The sequence below is a fragment of the Hippocampus comes genome, unplaced genomic scaffold (assembly GCF_001891065.2).
Source record: "Hippocampus comes isolate QL1 unplaced genomic scaffold, H_comes_QL1_v1.1 scaffold51, whole genome shotgun sequence".
Taxonomy (NCBI): Eukaryota; Metazoa; Chordata; class Actinopteri; order Syngnathiformes; family Syngnathidae; genus Hippocampus; species Hippocampus comes.
The window spans coordinates 3,036,574-3,059,761 of record NW_017805497.1 but is presented as its reverse complement, the minus strand read 5'-3'; the positions used below and the strand labels follow the sequence as shown (position 1 = coordinate 3,059,761).

Sequence of the window (23,188 nt, the reverse complement as noted above, 5' to 3'; positions counted from 1 at the left end):
ATTGCGTAGTGCACATCATGTAAAGTTTATTATACTGTATTACAATATTAATCACTTGGACACAATCAAAATTGTTCACATTGGTCTCTATTTTCGTACCCAGAACAAGTGTAGCCCAAAGCACATTCTTACTGCATGGGTGGAGTTTGTTTTCTTTTTTTCGATATTTTTATGGACGAGCGAAGGTAGAAATGAGAGTTTGCACCATTGTGAGAGTGAACACAGGTGACTTGTTTCCTGACCAATGGAAGCGGCTCGCGTTATCCCTTTTAAATTCAATGCAAGAGAGGCACAGGCAATTAAATCCACCAAAATCACATTGCATCACCTGCGCCACAACTTGGACTTTCTCTGAGCTGGTCTGTGGTCTGGTCTACTTTCAGACACGCCCCAGCACAGTGACCCTCGGTCTGCCAGAAGACTCAGCATGGCATAGCACAATCTGCCAAATTCTCACACCCGATAACCAAGACTTACCCCAGCACAGAAATCAAGATGTGTCAGTTTTTACACCAAGCACACATGCCCTCCCTGCAAAAACAGACCCGTGAGTGTTTATTATACTGATAGTGTATAGTAGCTGTGAGTAATTAGGTTTATTAAGCCGTAATTGGACAAGGCACAGCTACAAAAAAAAAAAAATCTCAGAAGACATCAATATAATCAAAAAGTGTTAACATAGTGAATCGGCCAATCTTAAAGTAGCACCTATGATTCATGGGACAAGTTTGCTTCATGCTCTTCAAAGCCTCCAACCTCCATCGATGATTTGCTCTGTGCCAGTCACATAAGCCGACTGTGGAGGAGCACAAACACACACACACACACATCAGATACATTCGGTATGCATTTCATACAGGGTGTCTCAATTTAAAAAAAATAATTTTGCATATCATTCGGTTAGACAAGAAGCCATCAGCCTTTGACATTTTTGGACTTTGCAGATTTTGTAAGCATATCAATCCCTTGCCCATGGCTCGCCAATTTACATTGGAGCAGCGTTGTCAAAGTGTCCCCAGGGATGGGAGGGGGGTGGGGGGGTACTCTGCTCCCTCTCCCCTCTTAATGTAACTATGAAAGGGGTACTCGTATAAAACCAAAATGACTATTTTATTATTTATCACTTTATTTGGGGATTTGAAGTGGATATTGAAAAATTTTGTGTTTAACTTGTTTGTGTTGTTGTTTACAGTTTTTGGTCGGTGGTTGCTGTGGTTTATTTTTCAAATGATTTCAATTTTTTTTTCTTAACTTAGAATGTGTGTAATATTGACAAATCCCTCGTTAAGGATTGTTTCTCTCTTGCTGGCTCGATGTTGCATTAGGTCAGTGCTGTCTGCGCAGAACCCCACAAGCAAGTGTCACTATCTTGCATTCACGTATGATTTAATTTTTTATTTTTTTGCATTAGTTTTGAGATCTGAAGGAATTAAATAAATAAATAAATGCATTTAAAAAAAAAATCTAATTGCCCTATGGCAAAGATTTTTTTTCCGTGAATGCAGTTCAGTGTCAATTTGAGAAGCTAAATGGCCATTACACTGCTTGGGTAGTACAATTTATGCTGTCCATGGCAAGTTTTTCACAAACAGGAACCATACTTGACAAACCACGCGGGCCTCAGGCCCGCTACTACCACAAATGATGAAAATGCCCAAGTCCAAGAGCAGGTGTTCACGCAAAGCCAGCGTATCTGGAGGGCCGCTTGGGAGACTGAAAAAGCTTTACACTTTACCAACAGATGGTTAAAAGGTTTCAAGCAGAATATTACAAGGCTCAAAATTACCACAACATTATGATGCCCATCTACCTACAGTTGGGTAAAGCTTTATCACTCTCAGAATCATCTGTTCAATCAAGTTTTTGTGGATGCAGAGTTTACTGTCGTGTTCCCCGGCTTTGCGCAAACGCCTGCGCTAAAGGGTTTGGTGTTTTCATCACTGGAGGTAGTAGCAGGTCTTCCGCAGCGTGGTTTGCCAAGAATAGATTAAGCTTTCAGAAACTTCCCATGGATAGCGTAAATGGTATGTCCAAAGTAGTTGTAGTGTTAAAGCAGTGCGATGGCGATAAAGCTTCTCAAAACGGCATTCAGGTTTTTACAAAGCAGTGTCAAGTCAACTCCTACGGCAGCAAATATCCAAAGTATAAATAAGGCTGCAAATATCTAAAGCATCCTCACCTCATCTGAGGCCAGGTAGACACACAGGTATGCCACCTCTTCGGCTGTGCACATCCTGCCCGTTTTCTGCCTTGCCATGAAATCCTTATAAGCCTGTTAAAAGGGGTTGCACAGTAGCATGTATCCACATCAGAACATTACTGTAAGAATACAGCAAACAATAAATAAGGTGTCCAGTACCTTTTCTGGGTCAGGTTGAGCTTGGATTCTACCCCTCAGTGATGGAGTGTCAACAGTACCTGAGGAAAAATGAGCTCACAGAGCTTTTAAAAGTACATTTTCTTCCTGATTAATGTCATTTGCATATGGTCTCGGCCTGAACAGATACAAGCAATAATTCAACTTGTATTACAGTAAACAATCTCAGATTTATGACACATAGATGTCTTATGGGTTAGCCTTATGCTAAAATAAAGCCAAATGAACCATTAATCAACGAAAGACAGTTTCATTATCTATTTCAATTAGGGTTATTAACTTCGTAAACACTTTGATTTCAAGCATTTACTATGCCAACACTACATGAATAAAAATATACACACATAAAATAAAGCCTACCGACTCACCAAAATGAATAATAAACATTGCATCCTTTGCGATTTGAAAATTGCACTCTTGCAATGTCGATTTGAATTTGATTAGTTGTTCAGTCAAGTCAGCTTTATTGTCACATATGCTCTATGTGCAACATACAGCACAGATGAAATTTCTTTCCTCTCAACCACAGTGCAAACATGCAGTGCATTGAAAACACACACAGCTAAAAATAAGGGCAGCGAAACTAAACTACATTAAAAGACATAAATATATAAATATAAACAAATAAAACAATAAATAGCAATAACAGACAACCAAGAGCACTTGTAATTATTGTGGGTTAAAGTTAGTTAGTGCATTGTTTAAGGGCAAACAATAAGCGCTAACATGATCCCTTCCAAATAAATTAAACTGACATAACAGTCTTGCAGAAGTGTTTGTAGACAAGCTGTGAAAGCTTTTTTTCATGCATCAAAAATAAAGTTTCGTCAAATGCAAAAACTTCACTACTCCATTACCATCTGCATCATCCATTTGAATGGTTTTACAACAGCTGCGGCTGTTGTGCAAGCGTTATATACTTTGTAAACAAAGATGTACTGTACTGTATTGTATAGCCTCGGAACAGTGACATGTTGTTTTGATTTTTGTTATTTACTGAATGTTCTTGACTTACCAGGACAAACACAATTGCAGCGAATGCCTTGCTCAATGAAATCGGCGGCTATGGATTTGGTGAGGCCAATCACGGCCGCCTTAGACGTGCTGTACGCACACCGGTTCACCACACCTGTGTCAAGGAAACATATGTCACACGCACAGGCGCGCCCGCAAAGCTGTTATCTGGCATAAGAGGATTGACATGGTCATACAACTGTGCCTTAACTGCCTCTTTAAATAAACATTTGTTACACAAGTAGATCTAAAGGTTGCTTCACCTTTTATGCTTGATGCAACGGAAGCCATGTTTATGATGTTTCCAGACTTTCTTGCCAACATCTGCAATGACAACATTTTGAGGGATGATGGAATTAACTCATATAACAATCGAGTAAGTGCATATGGTACAGCGTAGGTACATTTTATTTAGTATCCAAGATAGATTTCCAATTTCAGTTTTATCTATGAGCGCGGATTGGTGATTGAGCAGTTACTGCTCATCATGACACAGGCTCAAAGTAAAAACAGCTTATCTGAGTGTACAAAGGTTGACAACTCAAGAAATAAACATATGTCAGTCAATTTACAGCTGCAACGGAACAGGATCAAGTGGATTAGGCATTTAGTGAGGAGGCCAAGGGTCACCTTTGGCAAGAAAGCTCTGCACATAAGGTACATGCTCCGGACATTCACATCCATGGTAAAATCCCAGTTGGCCTCTTCACAATCCAAGATGGAGCCATGGTGCACAAACCTATTATGATCTCACACACACACACACACACACACACACACACACACACACACACACACACACACACACACTTAAAAAAATAATAAATAATGTCTACATTCTCATCTAAGCGTATAAGAGACAAAACTGTAGCCATTAAAGAAAGAATCATATGACGTAACCACAATTTATCATTAAAACAATACAACTCTCCAAATTGTGTCCTTGCATGTTACACATCTTACTGAGCTCCTAATGTGAGAGTATGACCTTTGTTAAGGAGATTTAACAAAGGTCAAGGGAAGGTTAAACCTTGCGGTGTAGGGATTGTCGATACAGAGTAAAGTGGGAGATGGAAACACAAGTAGCGTAAAACAAGTGGATGGTTGCACAATTATAGCCAGATTTAGGCTACTGTTATTTCCCGTATCTGAACTGACTCAAAATTGTCCAAAGGTATGAAAGTAAGTATGAATAGCGCCTTGTCTATACGTGTCGAGGATTGGCTAGCGATCAGTCCGGGGCCAACACCACCTTTTGCCCAAAGTGGGCTAGGACAGGCTCCAGCTCACCAGCGACGGTTTATGACGATAAGCACTATAGAAAATGGACTGATGAGCAGGTAACTTATTATCATTTCAGCAGACACCAAAACCACTTCTTGGCCCCATTGGCATTCCTGCCAATGTTATCAATGTCCATTCATCCTCGGTCTCTGCTGATCCTTGCGCCTATTTCCTGAAACAGTAATGACCAGATTTTCAACTTGGCCTGATGACAGCCCCACACATGGTGGACTGTCTGGGCCTTCACCATTAGTCCGAACTGAAGACATTAAAAAAATAAATAAATAAAATGGTGTGGCATAACTTGTTGATAAAATTACGTGGTAGAATTTTTTTTCTCTTATTAGCACAACACTTTTTAGACAACGGTAGGGAACTCCGGTTCCTCGAGAGCCATATCCTGCCTGTTTTAGATGTCTCTCTATCTACTTCAACACACCTTATTCAAATGATCAGCTCATCAGCAAGCTCTTCAGAAGCCTGTAATGATCCCGAACAATTGAATCAGGTGAGTTGGAGTAGGGAGGGATCTAAAATAGGCAAGATATGGCTCTCAAGGAAATAGAGTTCTCTATCCCTGATTTAGAACATATTACATATTGGCATGGCCAGGCGAAAAACAAAACACCTCACTCTCCGACCATTAAAGATATTTTCGCATAGCGTCGCTCATCAAAATTATTTTTTGTTAAAGACTGTTTGAGAAACTACAAAACAATGTTAGTGTTCCTGGAAAAAGGTAAAGTACCCTGCAACATTGAAGAGGACATCTATGTGGTCATGTTCCTTGGCCAAGGCCTCCACTTGGTCCTTCTTGGTCACATCCACCACCTTGGTCCTAATCCCTGCTCCGAAAGAGAAAATGCAGAATGACAAATCTACTTTTTAAAGGTGTTTGCAACCCCGTAATTGCAATGACGGTATATAAATATGAACAGTATCTAAACATCATAAAACTCTCGGGTATGCCTGTGCTCTTGTCATTGCAACACGGTACTTCACCAGCAGGTGACGGTATTAGACAGTCTCTACCTTGAATACCATCCAGTTCCTTGAGCTTTTCCTCATTTATATCAGTTGCAGTGACTTGAGCCCCCTCCTTTGCAAAGGCCTGGCAATTTAAAAAACAAAACTGTTACAAAAGCTTTTATCAAGGAAACATATTAAATATCCCCAAATTCTAACTTGACTGCATGTTTTTGCAGAGGACGGGAGATAGTCATTCATTGAACATGTCTCAGCCCACCTTTAGGAACAACATTAAGGCAGAGTAGTTATTAAAATTCCATGACTGGGTTTCTATAGTTTTAATCTAATTATTTTAGATGATTTTATTGTGATTTTTGCAATGTCTTAATCATTTTTGTTGCTATTTCTGTAATGGTTTTAATGTAAAGCAATTTGAATTTTCTTGTACATAAAATATACTGCACAAATAAACTTGCCTTGCCTAGTCACATGATGTCAATTTCTTAAACTTAATACCCCAACCCTCAATTTAAATTGATTCCAGCTCTAGTCTGGTGGTTACTGTGTCATCAACGATGTTGTATCAAAGCGTCTTTCAAAGACTAACTTGAAATGTTCAACAGACTCCCAACACGACCAAGCCACGTTTAATAATATGCATTTCACTGCAAATGGTCTCAAACCATTTTAAAGTATTCTCTCGGCTTTAAATCTTTCACACTGCATGGAATAATTCAATGCTCTATCTCACCCACTTTCAAGAGGGGTACTGCTTTTCGATAGAATAGAATTGGCCAATCTTGACAAGGACATTTTCACACTCTTCTCTTGTGACATGAAGAGGCATCTTGTAACATCTACAGGATCACAAGATCGCATATATTTAATGTGAATGAGCCTTAGAACACTGCCATGCAAGCAATAAAACAGATGTCATAAACTAAAACTGTTATTGTTGTATGACAATGGCCTAGTGTAGTGTTGAGAAATATGTATACCACTTACGGTTTGCTTTGGAGCTCAGTCATTTATAAAAAAAAAAAAGGGGGGGGTGTACTGCTATTGCACAGACATTTTATCATACAAAATGGTTTACCCAATATGCTACATAATGGGACAACATTAATGTTTGTTGCTTGCATACAGTTGCAATATGTGAGTCAACTCTAGAAACAGTGTTGACTGGCATACAGCAGCCTATTAAATAATCATTTTGCACTGATAATGTGGAACATATCAGTGGGAAATACTTATTAAATCTCATTACTATTGCAGCAGCACGTCCAATCCCCTGTGCAGCGGCTGACAACACAATCACTTTCCCATCTAAGCGGCCCATGGAGCACTGATTCCAGTTGCTATATGAAAACAAGAGCATAGAACAACAATTGACAACAAGTCTGTTTTGTTCATAAAGGCACCATCTCTCGCGGTTAGTTTTCTCAAGCTATAAATCAAAACAGTGGAACCCGCAAAGCCTTCTAAAGTGGTACAATGTGAGCATTTTCATTTTCTTTGGCTTTTCATAATAGCACCAGTCGAAGATAAAAAGTGTGATGATGACAAGAGATAAGGCTAAAATGAAACATTAAGTCAAAAAAAAAAAATCAGGCAATAGCAAATTTAGTTGCGCAACCGATTCATAAGAACACAATGCATTTCAAGCGCACTAAGGTTTGCTCACGTTAATGTACTGCGTCACCTAATGCAGTATTGTAATCCAATTGAGTGAGTCAGAATTGACCAAAAACAGGCAGATTGTAAATTGCGCTCCAGTTTTATAGTGTTTACTCTGTATTGGGCGTTCATATGCATGTATGAATAACTACATGTACTGAACAGGAACTGTAATTTGTTAAACTTAATATATCATCTAGCAGTCACATTCACTTAGTCAGAACTGACCCAAATGGCGCATGTTAAATTATGCAACATTTGCAGTGTTTACGCAGGATTACGGTGTTAATGGTGTTATTTACGTATGGATATAATTGTATTTATATGTAATTTGTATGAAAACTTGCGTCCCTCGACTTTAGAGCCTACAAGACATAAAGTGCAAAGTACAAACCGGATGAGTCTGTGTTCGACGGCACTATAATTACATATTAATTCAAATTTGGGCATTATTTCCACCCCGCTTTCAAAAGCTGCCAAATTATACACACAACACCAACATAAAGGATATAGCATGGTTCCATTTGTTCCCAAAGTGATTGTTCATGTGGCAGTTCGTAACTTAAAAGGTCCACATTGTGAACGTTTCATCGTGTACAAGCGAGTCAACCAAAGTCAACATAGTCCAATGTTGGGAACTAGTTTTAGGAATTCGGTGTTGAAAACTCACCTTGTCTGCAGAATCACAATTGATTGCTTCAGTGAGTTACAGAATCGGTCCAACAATTTTTGCAGAGACGCAATATACACGTGACGCGTTATAAGTTTACAGCTATTGGCTATTAACCCGGAAGTACTCGCAGTATATCGTAACCCGAAGGAACGCCATATAAGACCTATCTATCTATCTATCTATCTATCTATCTATCTATCTATCTATCTATCTATCTATCTATCTATCTATCGTGTGCATTTTATTCATATTATATATTTTTGTGTTAGTGTATACTGCAACCGTAGCATCCTTTCAGTTTAACTTAAAAAATAAAAGTATTTAAAAAATAAAATTAAATGAAAAAGCAGGTCACCTCTAACCTACGATGATGTGTGACCTCCATCACCAAAGTGGTTAGCGGTCAGCAATCTGTAATTGCAGCTTGCGATGAGAGCTTTTGCCATATATCTCTTTTAAAATTGTTCTCATTCAGTTTGTTTCATCTGCAATTCACCGATGGCACTGGCAATGAATGGGAATATGGAGGGCCTATGAAGCATTTTAAAAAGGTACACGTGAGCTACGATAGCAATGTTCATGCATCTAACACGCTGCAAAAGTGTGCCCCATGCCTCCACGTCAGTTCTCCCACTAAGGTGGGCAGTTATTTACTTTTCATAAACTCACACACTCTTGAATCTATTGTATTATTCTGTTTCGTTCATGTTAGGGGGCGTTATGGTTGTTGCTCATTATAGCACGCGCGTGTGTATGTGTGCACGTGCATTGATGGTCGATCGCGAAAGTTGATTGGCTTAAAAAGTAGATATTCGGTCAAAAAAGGTTGGGCACCCCTTCTGCAGAGTGTCTTTACATGAGTGAATCTCACCTCTGGTATCTGCATTCTTGTTTGTTGTGGAAGTGTTTTGCCTGCAGACAGTGGTAAGGCATAGCTCGAGGAAAAATAAATTTTTCATTGTGTTTTCGTGTGTGTGGTTTGGAAAACACAAGCAACAATCCAATCCAAAGAAATGTGGAGTTTAAAAAGCTCATGACTTTAATTGAAGACTCCATTCACATCTAGTTGAGATGTTTACCTACACTTATGGCCAACATAATGGACTCTATACATTGGGGTAAGACCGTGGACTTATATATGACAGTTCTATCAAGGTCGCTTACTTGCAGAGGTGTTTAAAGCATTTCTCAGGTAAAAATAACAAGAAAAAAAAACACAGGAACACTGCAAAAGCCGTTGGAGATCATGCTCATCGTCATCATGCTCACCTATCACTTTCGAGTTAGGAGTGTCAAATCTGACCTGAACAGGTCAGCCAAATGTAATATGCATGAGCTATTTGCCCTTTAGCTGTGACTAGCGCAGCAGCTTGTATTTGAATCAGCGAGAGAAAAAGTCAAGACACCTCATTATTGTCAACATCACAGATGAGTCTCTTGGGAGCCTTTGTGCTGCACCTCTCTGGGGGAAACACTTCAATCAGCAGACGATGGCAAAGCACAATAGAGGTAATGCTGGACTAATAACATTTTGGCTGTGTATAATATCATACTTTGAGGTGTTTTATACTTCAAACAAAATCATCTGTCTGTAATATGTTCACGTGTGATAGATGAGACTCCCTCCCATCTGATTTATACTGTGCTATATCAACAATATTGTACAATATTTGACATTTTCTTTGTGAAAAGCAAACAATAAATTTAGGAGACTCCGAGATTAGACAAAAAAATAACAAATAATTCCACCAGCGGACAGTGTCTGTTGTCTATTATTGCTGCAACAATAAAGAACCGAGTATGATGGAAAATGTTTGCTTTCTCAAATTCACTATATTGCTCCACTATTTTTCTCACTGCCTGGTCATTTTTGTAATAGATGCCTTTCATAAAGGTTACAATTCAAGCCAGGGATAAATGCATGTAGTTGTGCAACAGAATTTGCGAGTCATGACTCTTGCAGTGAACAGCTTCCTGCAAAGTGGGACTGTATGGATCATTATTTTGAAGGCCCTTCACAAATAACAAAACAACTAGGGTACTAAAAGAACAAAAATCCAAGGAGAGCTTTGCTGGGGAAATTATTTCAAGCACCGCCTCTCTCCATTGCTTCTTGTTGTGATCGCATGTTAGTCTGGATGCAGAGGCTTCCTCATTTAAGATGTCATGTTTATATTGCATTAGGTTGAGTGCACTGTGTTGATACCTTTGGGAAAAGAACTACCCAAGGGAATGCTTTAATCTACTTCAAAGAGGTGCCAACGCCATTGTGTCAGGCTTAGGTGCAAGTAGATATAAAACGACAGATGGTTACCGACTGCTTGACACCATCTACATTGGATTCAACTCTGTGTTTCCAGATTTTCATCACCATTTTGCAAGTCGATAAATTATTTTTTTCTGTACTGTATATAATAATATTACTGTAATATCCATGCATCAAAATAAGAAAACACTAATAATAATAATAAATATATGAAATTATATGTGTAATTTCTACACTCGTAAATTCATTTGCAGTTGCTGAAAGGAAAGACCAGACCCTTCACATGCCAACGGAGCTCCAAAACATTTTGCATAATTCAAAGTACTTTCACATGGCGTTTAATCATAGAGCCAGTATTTGCCTTTTCTCTCCCTCAGTGAGAACTTGCTGAAGTGGAACTTTGTTGTGTCCGAAGAGTACTGTATATTCACACAGCCATTGCTGCTTCATGCATGAAGATAAATTTGATGTGTGGCGATGTGAGCGCAACGGCAGCAGATGCTTTTCGACACAAATGAAAATGGATGTTAGATGGCCAATGTGTTAGGTGCTCATGGCCTTAACTCGGCGTGATCAAGGTGTTCCCTTTTCTGTTACAGCATGTACATAGCAATTCCCATCAAGGTATTTGTGGAAGATCTAAGAGCCCTGACCATGTAGAACATTTTCAGAGAAGAGTAATTTTTTTTTATTATATCTTGTCTTCCTCAGGATTGACGGAAATACTTAAGTTTAGAATCATCCTCTCAGCACATCATTGAAATCTTATCCATCCATTCAAATATCAACAGTCCCTAAAAAGTCTACGATGTCTACTTTCATTTACCATGATGCTATACGAGTGAGTAAACACATACTTTGTCAAATGTAATGATGTATGAGCACTGCGCTGCCTTTCCATAGCATCACTTTGTAATAAATACAGAAAAACAATTTTGGGGTCATACACTTTTAATTTTTGCCTTGAGTACCATGAAGAATGTACAATGATGAAATGCTGAGAAATATATTTCAGGCAAAAATGATTAAAGAATGTGGATGTTATTTGAAGTCATAATATTGAAAATATAACGCTTGTGGTGTAATAAACACATTGTGTGGTTTACAGTACATCGAAAAGTATTCACTGTTCTCTGTGGGTACCAGCACTAATTAAAAATTATGACCTGTTATTATTAATCTATGACAGTATTTAGTCATTAAAATGAAAAATGGATTTTTAAAAAAGCAAAAGTGAAGGCAGTGCTTGCTGTAAAGTAAAATGCCATGATTTTTAAAAATCAACTATTGCAATGTATAAAACACAATATCATCCAGGACAAAACAAAAACAAACAAAAAAAACAATTACCACAGAAAGACACACAGTATACTTCAACATTCAAACAAAACATCAAATCACATTCAAAGAAAATAAAAACAAAACGTGAAACATAAATACATTTGACTTCACATTCTGGTGCCTATACTTTCAAGAAGTCTCATAACATTCAGAACTCAAATGAAGGGCTTGACAACAGCAAGAACAATAAACTATTTTTTTCTGTAACTCCTTTTGCAGTGTGCATCTAGTATATGAAAGGGTTTAAAACAATAACTATCTTTTTAACTCTAACATTACTGGTAACGTATTTCTTTATTTTAACGTGAATTTTAATCTATTTATCGCAGAAAAAAACAGATACAGCACATAGAGGCTTTCCTTTCTTACTTTGTGCAGAGACCGAGCAGAACGTGTATCAAATTGCATGGCACGGTTTCATTCTTGATTCTTTTCATTTGATTGTGAACCTTCAGAATTGATGGGTTCAAAATGATATCACAGCGTACACAGAGCACAGTAGAATGATGTTTGTGTGAAGGTCCGGTTATTTTCTCCCTCTGCTTTTTTTTTTTTTTTAAACGAAAAAAAAAGACAGCAGTTTAAAAGCTCCACATATTCTTCGTCTTTTTCACCTTCATTTACATGTAAAGAAACCTGCTAATGAATTCAACAGTTGTGACTCGACATTCATTTCTTACGAGAAACACAGTAGTCCCACACGTCAAATAAAGTTCACAGTTTCGTATGGCTGGAAAATAAACATGGACATACCTACATACAGTATTTACAATCGCCACGACCGATTGTCGGATTCAACCCGCTGAGAATATCATGTCAGTCAAGCATGCGAAGTGTTTTGATTGTGTAAATTCAAGCAGAACAAACAAATAATTGGAATCACGGGGTTGAGACGTTCCCAAAATAGAGGCATAATTAACATTTTGATGGTAATTAGTGGCCAAGGTTTTTGCTGAGCAGGAGTTCAACGTTGCGGCAGGCACTCAATCTGATAAGAGGCAAATTTTATGCACTCATGTGCAGTTATATTTGAGCTATGAGTTGTGGGTAAAATGTAAAACACACTTTTGATTGTACCGATAATGAATCATGCAAGTGTGCAACATTTTCACAAGCCTGTCAGTGTTTCTTCGTGTATTTACAAACTGTAATTTCTTGAGAATAACACACATTTTGTGCAAAAAAAAAACAAACAAATGCTTGGCCATCACTTGCCACACATCTGGAATTTCTATTTATTTTTTTTTTGTTTCTGTGACGTTAAGAGGGCTTTCATCTCACACCAGGAAATGGCCACAACTCAGAGGAAGGATTGAGTGTTGCCTAAACTGTGAACAAGGTAAGGCAACGACTTTTTTACGAAAAAAAAAAAAAAAAAGCCTGATGGCAAGAAATTCCAAACTCACAAAACACTTCTTGATAATGGATCCCAGCAAATCAGTGATGCAGCTGATAGTTGAGTACAATGGATAATCAGCTTTTGATGAGGCAATGGAGGGGGGGGGGCGTATAACACACTTGTATGCACTATTAATACAAGCGCGTGGTATTCTCAAGAAATTACAGTACCACTCAAGAGAATTGCTCAGTTTGAGGAGTCGCGGTGCCGCCATTTGGGGTTTTTATGCTTCCAATGCTGCATGAGGCAGTTGTGTGGCGAGACGTGATGTAGCTTTTCTTCCTGGAGGATAGTGACCACTTCCTTCCGGAGCCGCTGCCATCACCATCGGCAGAGTCGTAAACCACGACCATGGTGGTGTCCATTCTGGAGAGCGTGTACATGCTGCTCTGCCGCATGGGGTGCTGCCGGGTCGCGCGAAGTTCCAACTCGTCGTAGCTGGACACCTTGATGAAAGGGCACCAGCGAAAAGCTCGCTTGAAGCCAGCACGAAACCTGACGGCGCATCAGAGAGCAGAGAGCACAAGAACTTTCTTAAGGGGGGAGAGTGATCAGAGAGCGGGGAGAAAATGACAGCGCCAAGATAAATCAAGCCTCATGCGTGGTTGTTATGTATGATAATGTATTCTGCGGTCATTGACTATTGAGCGGGGCTGTGGCAAGATTTCAACCGAGATGCAGAACTAACGTGGCTGAGATTGTTTTATTGTGTCCCCTGAAAAGATTTGCAGTTATGCGCTGATTTTTAACATAGACAGTTACTGTACAGTTTTTCAGACTATCTTACCATAATAAAACCTTAAGTTTACATGAACATTAAGTCAGGGTTAATAATTCATTTCTCAGAATGACTTTCAAGGACCGGTGTGGCAAAAAGAAATATATAAATAAATAAATCTGTCATGTGTATGACACGTATGGAAATACATTCTGACAATAATGACATATATAGAGAGAAGGGCAAATTATTGGCTTTGGCGGTGGTCTCCGCTCTGCTGAGTGCTCTTCTTCTTTCCAAGTCAATGCACCCAGACAATCCAACCAGATATAATACACTTAGCCCTTTCTCTTTTCATTAGCATGCAAAGATTATAACCCCTAACTTATCTTCAAAGGAAGTATGAAGCCATACATAACATAATCTTTTTGCGAAGCATGTGATCTTAGTTCTTGCATTAACTCCTGTGTAACAAAATGAAAATGCACGGTTGTAGACAAGCACAATGCATCCCCAGTTTCCTCCTTGGATTTTGTCATGCATTTCACAACAAATTTTGCTGACAGTTTTACCACCCTTTGAATCCCTTAACAAAAATGTTCTAAATGTGTCAAAAATGAACATGGAAGTAAAGTGTTGGTCTGTATGGGGGGGGGAAAAAAGTAAAATACAGTAAAATTGTAAACAACCCTGAATGTGATGGCTATAAAAATGTAACTTGCAACTTTGCACTGTAACTCACCTGCTGTTCAGGCAACAATAGATAATAGGATTGTACATGGTGGAGCTCATGGCCAGCCACAGCACAGACAGGTAAACTTGCTGGATGGACTTCCACTTGACCAGATGCTTGTTGAGGCCCGTTACAATGAAGTAGATATGATAGGGCAGCCAGCAGAGTGCAAAGGTCACCAGGACGATGATCATCATCTTCACCACCTGGTTTAAAAAAAGGATAAAAAAAAAAAGTGAAGGGAGAAGATGATTGATATCCACAAGACAATTATTGGATGTAGTAAGCACTAATGCACCATGGAGAAACATAGGTTGGCACTCACAGTAACATATTTTGTGCAGGCGCATTTTTCAAGACGCTTCAGTATGTGTAAAATGAAAATATGCACATGATGGAGTCAAAGAATAGTAATTTAATGATTGTTCTCTTAGATCACCGGTGTCCAACTCATTTTTGTCACGGTCCTACGGAGGGCCGTTATGACTGAAGTTCCCAGCGTGAATTCAAATGTATGGTTGTCTCAGAGGGTTCCATACACACAACAAATCTATGAATGACTAGTTTTGTCACGCTACATTTATTTTAAAACAGGGATTGGAATCAAAGAAATGTTTGCAATATGTCAATGATTTAAAAAGTGAAGACAATTAGCATTTTCGGTATTTAGCAAGAAACATGAAGTTGAAACACATAATTTGCCTTGGCGGACCACATAGTATGATGTGGCGGGCCGGATCTGGCCTCCGGGCCTTGAATTTGAGAGCAGTGTCTCAGATGTAGGGTCGTTCAACACTGGCGGAATGTCAGTGACTAAAAATAAACAAATAACAAATCAAAACCCAAGCTATGTGGTCACGTAAATTACGGCACCATATTGCAGAAAGTTGCCTCTATTTCTTGTAATGCAAAGAAAAATTTACTTAGGGGATTAAAATTAGTATGTGAAAATTAACATTTACAGTTCCAATGGAAATTCTCAACAAGGTCAGCAAAAAGTGACGTACTGTTACACTCTCTAACCTGTGATTATTTAAGACTAGATTTTGTCACATTTGTGTGTGACATGAAACTTGTTTTATTCATTGTATTTGTGTTTAGCATCGCCCTACAATCCATATTGGGTCCAGATCACCATCAATGACCTAAATGTTAACAAGGCCATGTTGTCTGTTCCAACATTCAATCATGGGGCCGGTGTTCTGACAACTTGCTTTTAACAAGTCCCTCGCAACTGTTTGATCCCTGGAAAAACACTCTTGGTGAATACCGTGCGTCTGCTCAGAAGCAAACATACGGAGACAAAACAGACATCGGCGTGTCCCTCCTGAAATGTAAACTCATGCAGAAACCTGTGCAGAAACGAACACATCTGCGTATTATTCAAATAGTCATGCCATTAAACAAGTCAGGCTGTGAATTCTGAGGTGGGAGGAGAAAAGACACTGGTAAATTTTTCCTCCCCGACTAAACAATGTAATAAGAGAAACTTAAAATTTCTCTGAACAATTTAATGAGGGATGCGGATATAATCCCCATGTTTGTACTCCAAAAAATGCTCCAATACTACTTCATCAGCCTGATAGAGTCCTTCCATGTAGCAGTCATGTCAAACATGTGGAGGTACCTTAATCCATTTAATCCCAAATTTTTCCCAGACATTTAAAAGTCAAAATCAGGTGTCATTGGTAGCACTTTAAGTAATCAGTAATAAAAAAAAATTAGAGCCCTGTAAATTAAAACATTGTTGTCTTTCACAAATGTGACCGGTGGGATTAAATGGGTTTAGGTAGACAGTGATGACAGCACTTTTAGACACTGCAATTTAGATAGATAGATAGATAGATAGATAGATAGATAGATAGATAGATAGATAGATAGATAGATAGATAGATAGATAGATAGATAGATAGATAGATAGATAGATAGATTTAAAAAAAAGTTGGCAGATATTGACGGTGTTATCTGCAGGCTGCAATAAACGGTAATAATGTAATTTTAGCCAAATTGCCAGCTCATTGGCCAAAGTTTTGTCTCTCCAGTTTTTCCTGGGGCATCCTTGGGGCCTCCTCCTGATGGGACTTAGCCAGAACACCTCACCTGGGTGGCATCTCGGGGGCACATCCGTATCAGATGCCGGAGCCAGCCCTTTTGGCTCCTCTCAATGCAGAGGAGCAGCAGCGCTACTCTGAACTTCTCCCGGATGACTGAGCTGCTCACCCTATCTCTAAGGAAGAGCCTCCTCCTGGAGACTCTCACCGTTTCAATGGGTGACATCAATCCTCACATGGCAATGACAGTGAGACCTGGAAGGGTGTGATTTGGAAGAACGGCCTCCCTGATCAGAACCTGAGCAATGTTCTGTCCTTGGACTTCTGTGCTTGTCATGGATTGTTCACAACAAACACCATGTTCAAACATAAGCGTGTCCATACGTGCACTTGATACCAGAACACCCTAGGCTGCAGTTCGATGATCAACTTTGTGGTTGTGTGATCGGATTTACTGCCACTTGGTGATGCTACTATGATTAACATTGAAAACCAATGGACACTTGAAGGGGGGACTTCAGAGGTGCACTCTTTGCCTTTCATTATACAGTACACTGTACTCCGACTTGTTTGTCCCCCAAAAGTTAATTACAAAAAAAAAAAGACATCTAATTTTTCAAATCGTTGACCATTTCGTATGTCTCAAATATCAGACATTTAGTCACCCTGCCATTCAAGTGTGTATTTTCACACACTGGAGCATGGACAAATTCTGCACATGTACTTCCAAATGTCAATCACTTATGATAGGGATTAGTGGAAATGAGGCGGAAAAGCTTATTTCACACAGCTTGCATTTGTTATTATCATTCAATCGTTTTTCTGAGTAGTCACACTTTCGCACGGAGCCGATAAGTACAATTAATCATTTACAAACTGCACATGAAATAGTGCACAATAAATAGTTATATCCTCCAGGCGCTATAAAGAAACGCCAGCCATCCATAATGCTGTGAAGTGATGGCCATTTTTTTCCTAAATTTTGGACAGCATCTTTGATTGCCTTTCTTTAAGCATTATTTTATCTGTTGTTGATTCCATTGCTGACACTGTTAATCTCAAATGAGCCCTCTGTCACGAAAACAACAAAAAAATACTGTGGGCATTTTCGTTAACCACAGCAAAGAATTCAGCATAGGGTGTGACATCTAGAAATAAATATCCTGCATGTTTGCATGCTCGCCCGTGACTGTGTGTGTTTCCTCTGGTTACTCCGGTTTCCTCCCACATTTCAAAAACATGCACTTTAAGTGACTCCAAATTGTCCCTAGATGTGATTGGGGGCGCGAATGGTTGTTTGTCTTTGTGTGCCCTGTAATTGGCTAGCAGTTCAGGGTGTACACCGCCAAATGCAGCTGGGATAGGCTCCAGCACGTCTTTGACCCTCATGGTTCAGATAATGGGTGGATGGATTTGGATCTGTTGGAGTTATGACGTGGTCTTTTTTTTTTCCAGACAATGACGGAAGAAATAACATTGTCTGCATAAAAATAAAATAACATGAAGGACTGACCAACTGACAATTACATTTTGGTTCAGCTTGGAAAAAATGATGGACTGACATTGATGGACGGGTGCCCATATTTTTATATATATATATATATTTATTTATTTATTTAAATAATCTAACCATACTTTTTGTCCACAACCGTATCCCTGACCTGTCTGATGAGTTCTCTTTGGTATTCATGATGCGGTTGTTTACGAATGTTCTATAACAAACCGCTGAGACCTTCACAGAGAACCGCAGAGACTTTACGGCGAAGAGGCCTGTAGTTTTTAATTAGGTGACTTTGAAGGCAATTAATTGCAACTGGATTGTATTTAGAGGTGTCACAGGACAGCGGCTGAATAGAAATGCACACCACACTTCAGCTTTATATTCACCTAAAAAGCATTTTTTATTCCACTTGACAACTATGTACTTTGTTCTAGTGAAGGTCGTGTTGGTCTCTCACACAAAATCTCAACGAAATACACACGTTTGTGATTGTAAGGTCACACAATGTGAATGGTATGAATGCTTTTTCAAGGCACTGTAAACAACCATTCACACGCCAGAGTCAAACCTAGTAACAAAGTAACAAACACAGAAGCTTTGTTATTTGTCCTTTAAAAGTACATTGCATGATGCACAACATGTTATCACTCGGAGAAGTGTCTTACACTGTAGCTGACATGAATACATGACACACTGTTCCAAAATATCTTATAATGTCCTTTTTACTGTTTATTGCATTCAATTGAAATTAGCTGAGGGGAAAACATTCTACAATCATACTGATTTGCTTTGCGTTGTTGAACAAAACTAATGAAACTCAATGCTAATGAGCTTTTTAATGCAGAAAAAGGTTCCCGAGTAACAATGTAATTGACCAAAACAGTCTTGGGGCTTTCTCCACTGCTAGATTTATGTTCGTTCATTATACCAATAAATGACTACGCATCAATTATCTTGCAGTCAGAACGAGCATCGCCATCTACAGTCCATTTGCAACGTGATACAGCGAGCGGAGACTGTTATAATGATACCTAAGTGGGTGGAGAAAAACTAGGGTCATAAAAATAAGAGAAGTTTTAAAAATGTTGTTATCATCCTTTGGATAGTGAGATTATGGTCACTTGTCCTTTATTAAATAAACCTCACCCACACAATTCAATTAGAATTCATAGTGTGTGAGGATTTTAATGCACATTTCAATGAGTGCCTTAGTTGTACTGGCTGGACTAGATTGTCTTTATTTCCCATCATGCATAAAACATTTCAAAGTGTTGTTCGAGTGCTATAGGGTACATTGAGGTGAGCTGGCTACAAAGTTTGTTTGTCTACATGTGCCCTGCGATTGGCTGGCAACCAGTTCAGGGTGCACCTCACCTCCTGCCCGAAGTCAGCTGGGATAGGCTCCAGTACGCCTGCAACCCTCGGGAGGATTTGTGGCTTAGATAATGGATGGATGGATGTTTCATTTATCTTTCACTTTGTTTTCTTAATGTATTTATTTTGGCATGACTTCAGGTCGTCTGTAAAGTAGTAGCCATTCAGGTGAATTCATTCCTCAACTTACACTGCTCGCCCAACTGTTGCTTGTAAAAAAAATAAGCCTCACATGATGTTAAACGTCAAGACGAAAGAATTAACTTATCAATTAAACTCATCATACATAAATACGGAAACAAAATTATGATATAGATTTCAGTGTCGTAATAAAATGAAGAAATGGGCCACTGTTACTTATGTAAATCTGCCGTAAATGCTTTGAGTACATAAAATTAAATACGATCTGCAAGCATCGGCCAAATGGCCAATTATTTTGGCCGACGCTTGAAAAGCCATCATCGGCCTATTGAATCAGCCAGCCAAATAATTGTCCGACCCTATTCTAAATTGTTTGTAAGTGTATGTAACAAGTTAATAGCTTGCCCACCACTGACATGATAGACAGTGGCTCCTATTATCAATAGGATCTAGCTTTGTTCCGCTCAGCACGTATGAAAGCCTTCGATCGAGTCTCACACAGGGCAGGGGTCGGTGTCTGCGTCTGTGCCTACAAAGATGATGAGAAATCACAAAAAGCAATGAATCGGTGACCGGCCACCTCACCGACCTGCCACATTCTCTCAAGAAGTGTGTGATTGATGCAAAATGCAGCAACTCTATTTTCCTCGACTACGTTGCTCATACAGGAGTACTTTCTGCCTCAATATGTCCCTCCATCTACTTTATCGAAGCGACCTTTGCTTCCGTAATCATCTTGTCAACTGAACTGCTGCATGTCGTGAGTGGTTTACAGATGTGATTGCCTTCGGTAAAATGATTAGCTCTCAGCACAGGATAGCACAAGTCCATGAAATTGGTTTCTGCCAGGTAGTATTTTGTGCAACAATGGAAAAATCTATAAAGTGTGATGATTGAAAATATGCCATGATTGATGTTACCAACCACATGTTGAAAATGCCATTGGTTAACACAATTCATGATCCTACTACAGTACTACATTTTTTTAGCATGGTGCTTGATCCCTTGTATTTTTAAACCTTCTGAAACAATAAAAAAAGAGCAACTACCAATAATAATAATAAATAATAATAATAATAATAATAATAATGCATTAATATAGTTTAATTATGTTAACCAGTTGTCCAAATAATCAGGAAAAGTATTACAAGATGCATCCATCCCTTTTCGATAAACTTGTCCAAGGTCAGCTGGGATAGACTCCGGCACCCCCATGACCCGAGTGACCAAGAGAATGGATGGAAAGTGACTCGTCAATAGGAAAAATCTGAAAAAGTCTGCAAGCATCTCTGATGTAACTTACACATATTTTTCAAGAATCCCCATTTTTTGTCTCTAAAGGTTAAAGCACAAGAGTCTCAACAGTGAGAAAACAGTCGCAAATGAGAGAAACTATTCAGTGGAGCACTGACTGATGCTGAACCCTTTCAGGGACAGCGGTTACTGCAGTGGACAGCTGATCATGTTATCGGGTTGCAGGGTGCATGAAAGGGTTAAAGTTGCTTCTTCAATGATTTTCATCACAAAATGATTGCCCGGGGTCTTCGGACAGGAATCTTGGTTTAGTCATGATTAGAGCATTCCCGGTGCAGCCTGCCCGAAAATGCTTGTGGGGTGCATGGCATTACTACCACCGTCCAACATACCATCAGCACACAATAAAAAGCTCGCCAAGGAAATTGACCGAGTTGTCTTCTTCCTCACAATCAAATATCCCTAAGGGGAAAGGTCAGCTGCCGACAACAAGCAGTCCCTGTCTGGAAGAGTCATGGCAGACTTAAAACATTATTAGTGCTGCACCCAGGGTTGACATTTGAAATACCAAGCCCTGGGCTTGGGCTGAAAATAGGGAACCTGTTGTGTTCAGTCTGTCTGTCACTGAAGATGATGAGAAATTACAACAAGCAAAGAGTCAGTGACTGGCCACTTCGCTGACCTGCCATGTTCTCCCAAGAAGTGTGTGATTGAGGCAAAATGGAGGAATTCTATTTGTATAGACTACGTTAGTGAAACAGGAGCACTTTCTGCCTCAATACGTCCCCCTCCCATCCACTTCATCTAAGTGACCTCTGCTTCCGTAATCATCTTGTCAACTGAATTACTTCATGTAGTGTGAGTGGTTGACACAATCTCGGATTCAGGAGAAGCAATAGGGTTTTCGTCCGGGCCGTGGGACAGTGGACCAGCTCTATTCAATCAGCAGGATCATTGAACCTCTGCACTGTGAGGCCGACGTGCAAACCAGTCAACCCCCCTCCCCCCACCCCAATTTTATGTATTTCATTAACCAATCAATCAAAAAACATAATAAACATATTAAGTGATTTACAATAACATTCTGTATTTTCAAATATAAATTGAGGAGATATATATTTTAAAGCTGGAATTTTGACCAAATAATTTGATTGGAGTCCAGATTTTCTGTTCATACTACTATGATTTGGATTTTGAACAAATATAGCTGATCATAACCACATAGTCTCACTGTAATTATATAATACAAACATTTGATTTCACTCATGACTTTACTGTGATTTGAACAATGTTTTGTGGTTTTCGTGCTTGCAATATTATTCTGATGAGATATAAGATATATATGAGATATAAATCCTATAGTCATTTTTTTACCCGATGGCCCACCCATAGCAACGGGTGTGCATGCGTGATTCTTCTTTCTAGTTATATTTTTAAAAGCTGTTAGAATCACAAAAAATAAGAAGTGGTTACTTTTGCTGATGGAAAAACATCCCGAGTTGGTCAAGCTGTATCAATTTGAATAAATAGATATAATCCCGAAGAAAATCAGCATGTGTCCGTCAACTTGGATCAGCAAAAGCTTTTGAAATATTTCTTGTTTTGACAACAATCAACAATATATGTATAATGTATCCTCGATGATTGATAAGAATTATCTTTAAGGATCCCGTTTTTCATCCACCCACTGCTGGTATATGACAGTCAGAGTGATCTTTATTTGCCTTATCTTGTCTTGAAGCATCTTTTAAGACATGTCTTCCCCACATTTGTGGTCATTGTGCACAGTGTAGTTTTTCTTTGTCACGAATGTCATGTTGGCAGAGATCTTTTTTAGGCCTGCAGGCTGCAGTCAGACTTGGTTACAAAAGTGAGCAGCAGCCCCAAGCAAGACTCTCAAGCATAACAAAAACCAGCTGACCGAAAGCAAATGTACACCTGACTTTTGGCCAAAACAAAACGCTACACACACACACACACACACACACACACACACACACACACATACACACACACACACACACACCAGAAAATGTTCTACTCAACATCAGGATAAAAATGCCCATATGCGGTGACCTGCACTGAAATCTCAAAGACTTTTGTTGAAATCCAACATTCCAGCTGAACTATTGCACTGCTGTTCCCACTAAATAATAAATGAATATCTTTGCCGTTTTGTTGCAGAAATGATTTGTGGTTTATGTGATTAATCCAATTGAATCTCTTTTGATTGATAGTCTGAGAGGATTAGGGGCTGCATATACGATGTATTACGGTCTAATACGGCTTTCCAAGGTTTTACTTGACACATTTAGAAAGGTGACAATAATTTGACATGTCTGTCTTTATGTATGTATGATTTTTTCCAAAATAGTAAAAATACTTGAAAAATTTGGGTCACTAAACAATATCATAA

The 23,188-nt window shown here is 39.0% G+C and overlaps 2 protein-coding genes across 3 annotated transcripts in view; both read right to left on the bottom strand.

The window, feature by feature from the left end:
* Nucleotides 1-17: 17 nt before the first annotated feature.
* On the bottom strand, nucleotides 18-8,100 carry bdh2 (3-hydroxybutyrate dehydrogenase, type 2). Of its 2 annotated transcripts, XM_019876733.1 has the most exons (11): nucleotides 8,036-8,065; nucleotides 7,992-8,004; nucleotides 6,912-7,002; nucleotides 5,708-5,786; nucleotides 5,424-5,520; nucleotides 4,022-4,130; nucleotides 3,655-3,715; nucleotides 3,393-3,506; nucleotides 2,360-2,418; nucleotides 2,180-2,272; nucleotides 18-796 (listed from the first exon to the last, which is right to left on the bottom strand). In XM_019876733.1, exons 3-11 carry the CDS (start codon nucleotides 6,981-6,983, stop codon nucleotides 743-745), a joined length of 738 nt encoding a protein of 245 aa, XP_019732292.1. In that variant the 5' UTR covers nucleotides 6,984-7,002; nucleotides 7,992-8,004; nucleotides 8,036-8,065; the 3' UTR covers nucleotides 18-742. The 2 variants fall into 2 exon arrangements, with proteins under 2 accessions (XP_019732292.1, XP_019732293.1); XM_019876734.1 differs by lacking the exon at nucleotides 7,992-8,004 and having other exon boundaries at nucleotides 6,912-7,009; nucleotides 8,031-8,100.
* Nucleotides 8,101-11,197: 3,097 nt separating this feature from the next.
* tacr3a (tachykinin receptor 3a) overlaps nucleotides 11,198-23,188 on the bottom strand; it is a 20,440-nt gene continuing 8,449 nt past the window's right edge. Inside the window, exons 4-5 of the mRNA XM_019876815.1 lie at nucleotides 14,461-14,657; nucleotides 11,198-13,495 (exon numbers count right to left, since the gene is read on the bottom strand). Of these exons, the coding sequence (XP_019732374.1) occupies nucleotides 13,174-13,495; nucleotides 14,461-14,657 (519 nt within the window). The 3' untranslated portion in view covers nucleotides 11,198-13,173. The remainder of the gene's footprint in view (nucleotides 13,496-14,460; nucleotides 14,658-23,188) is intronic.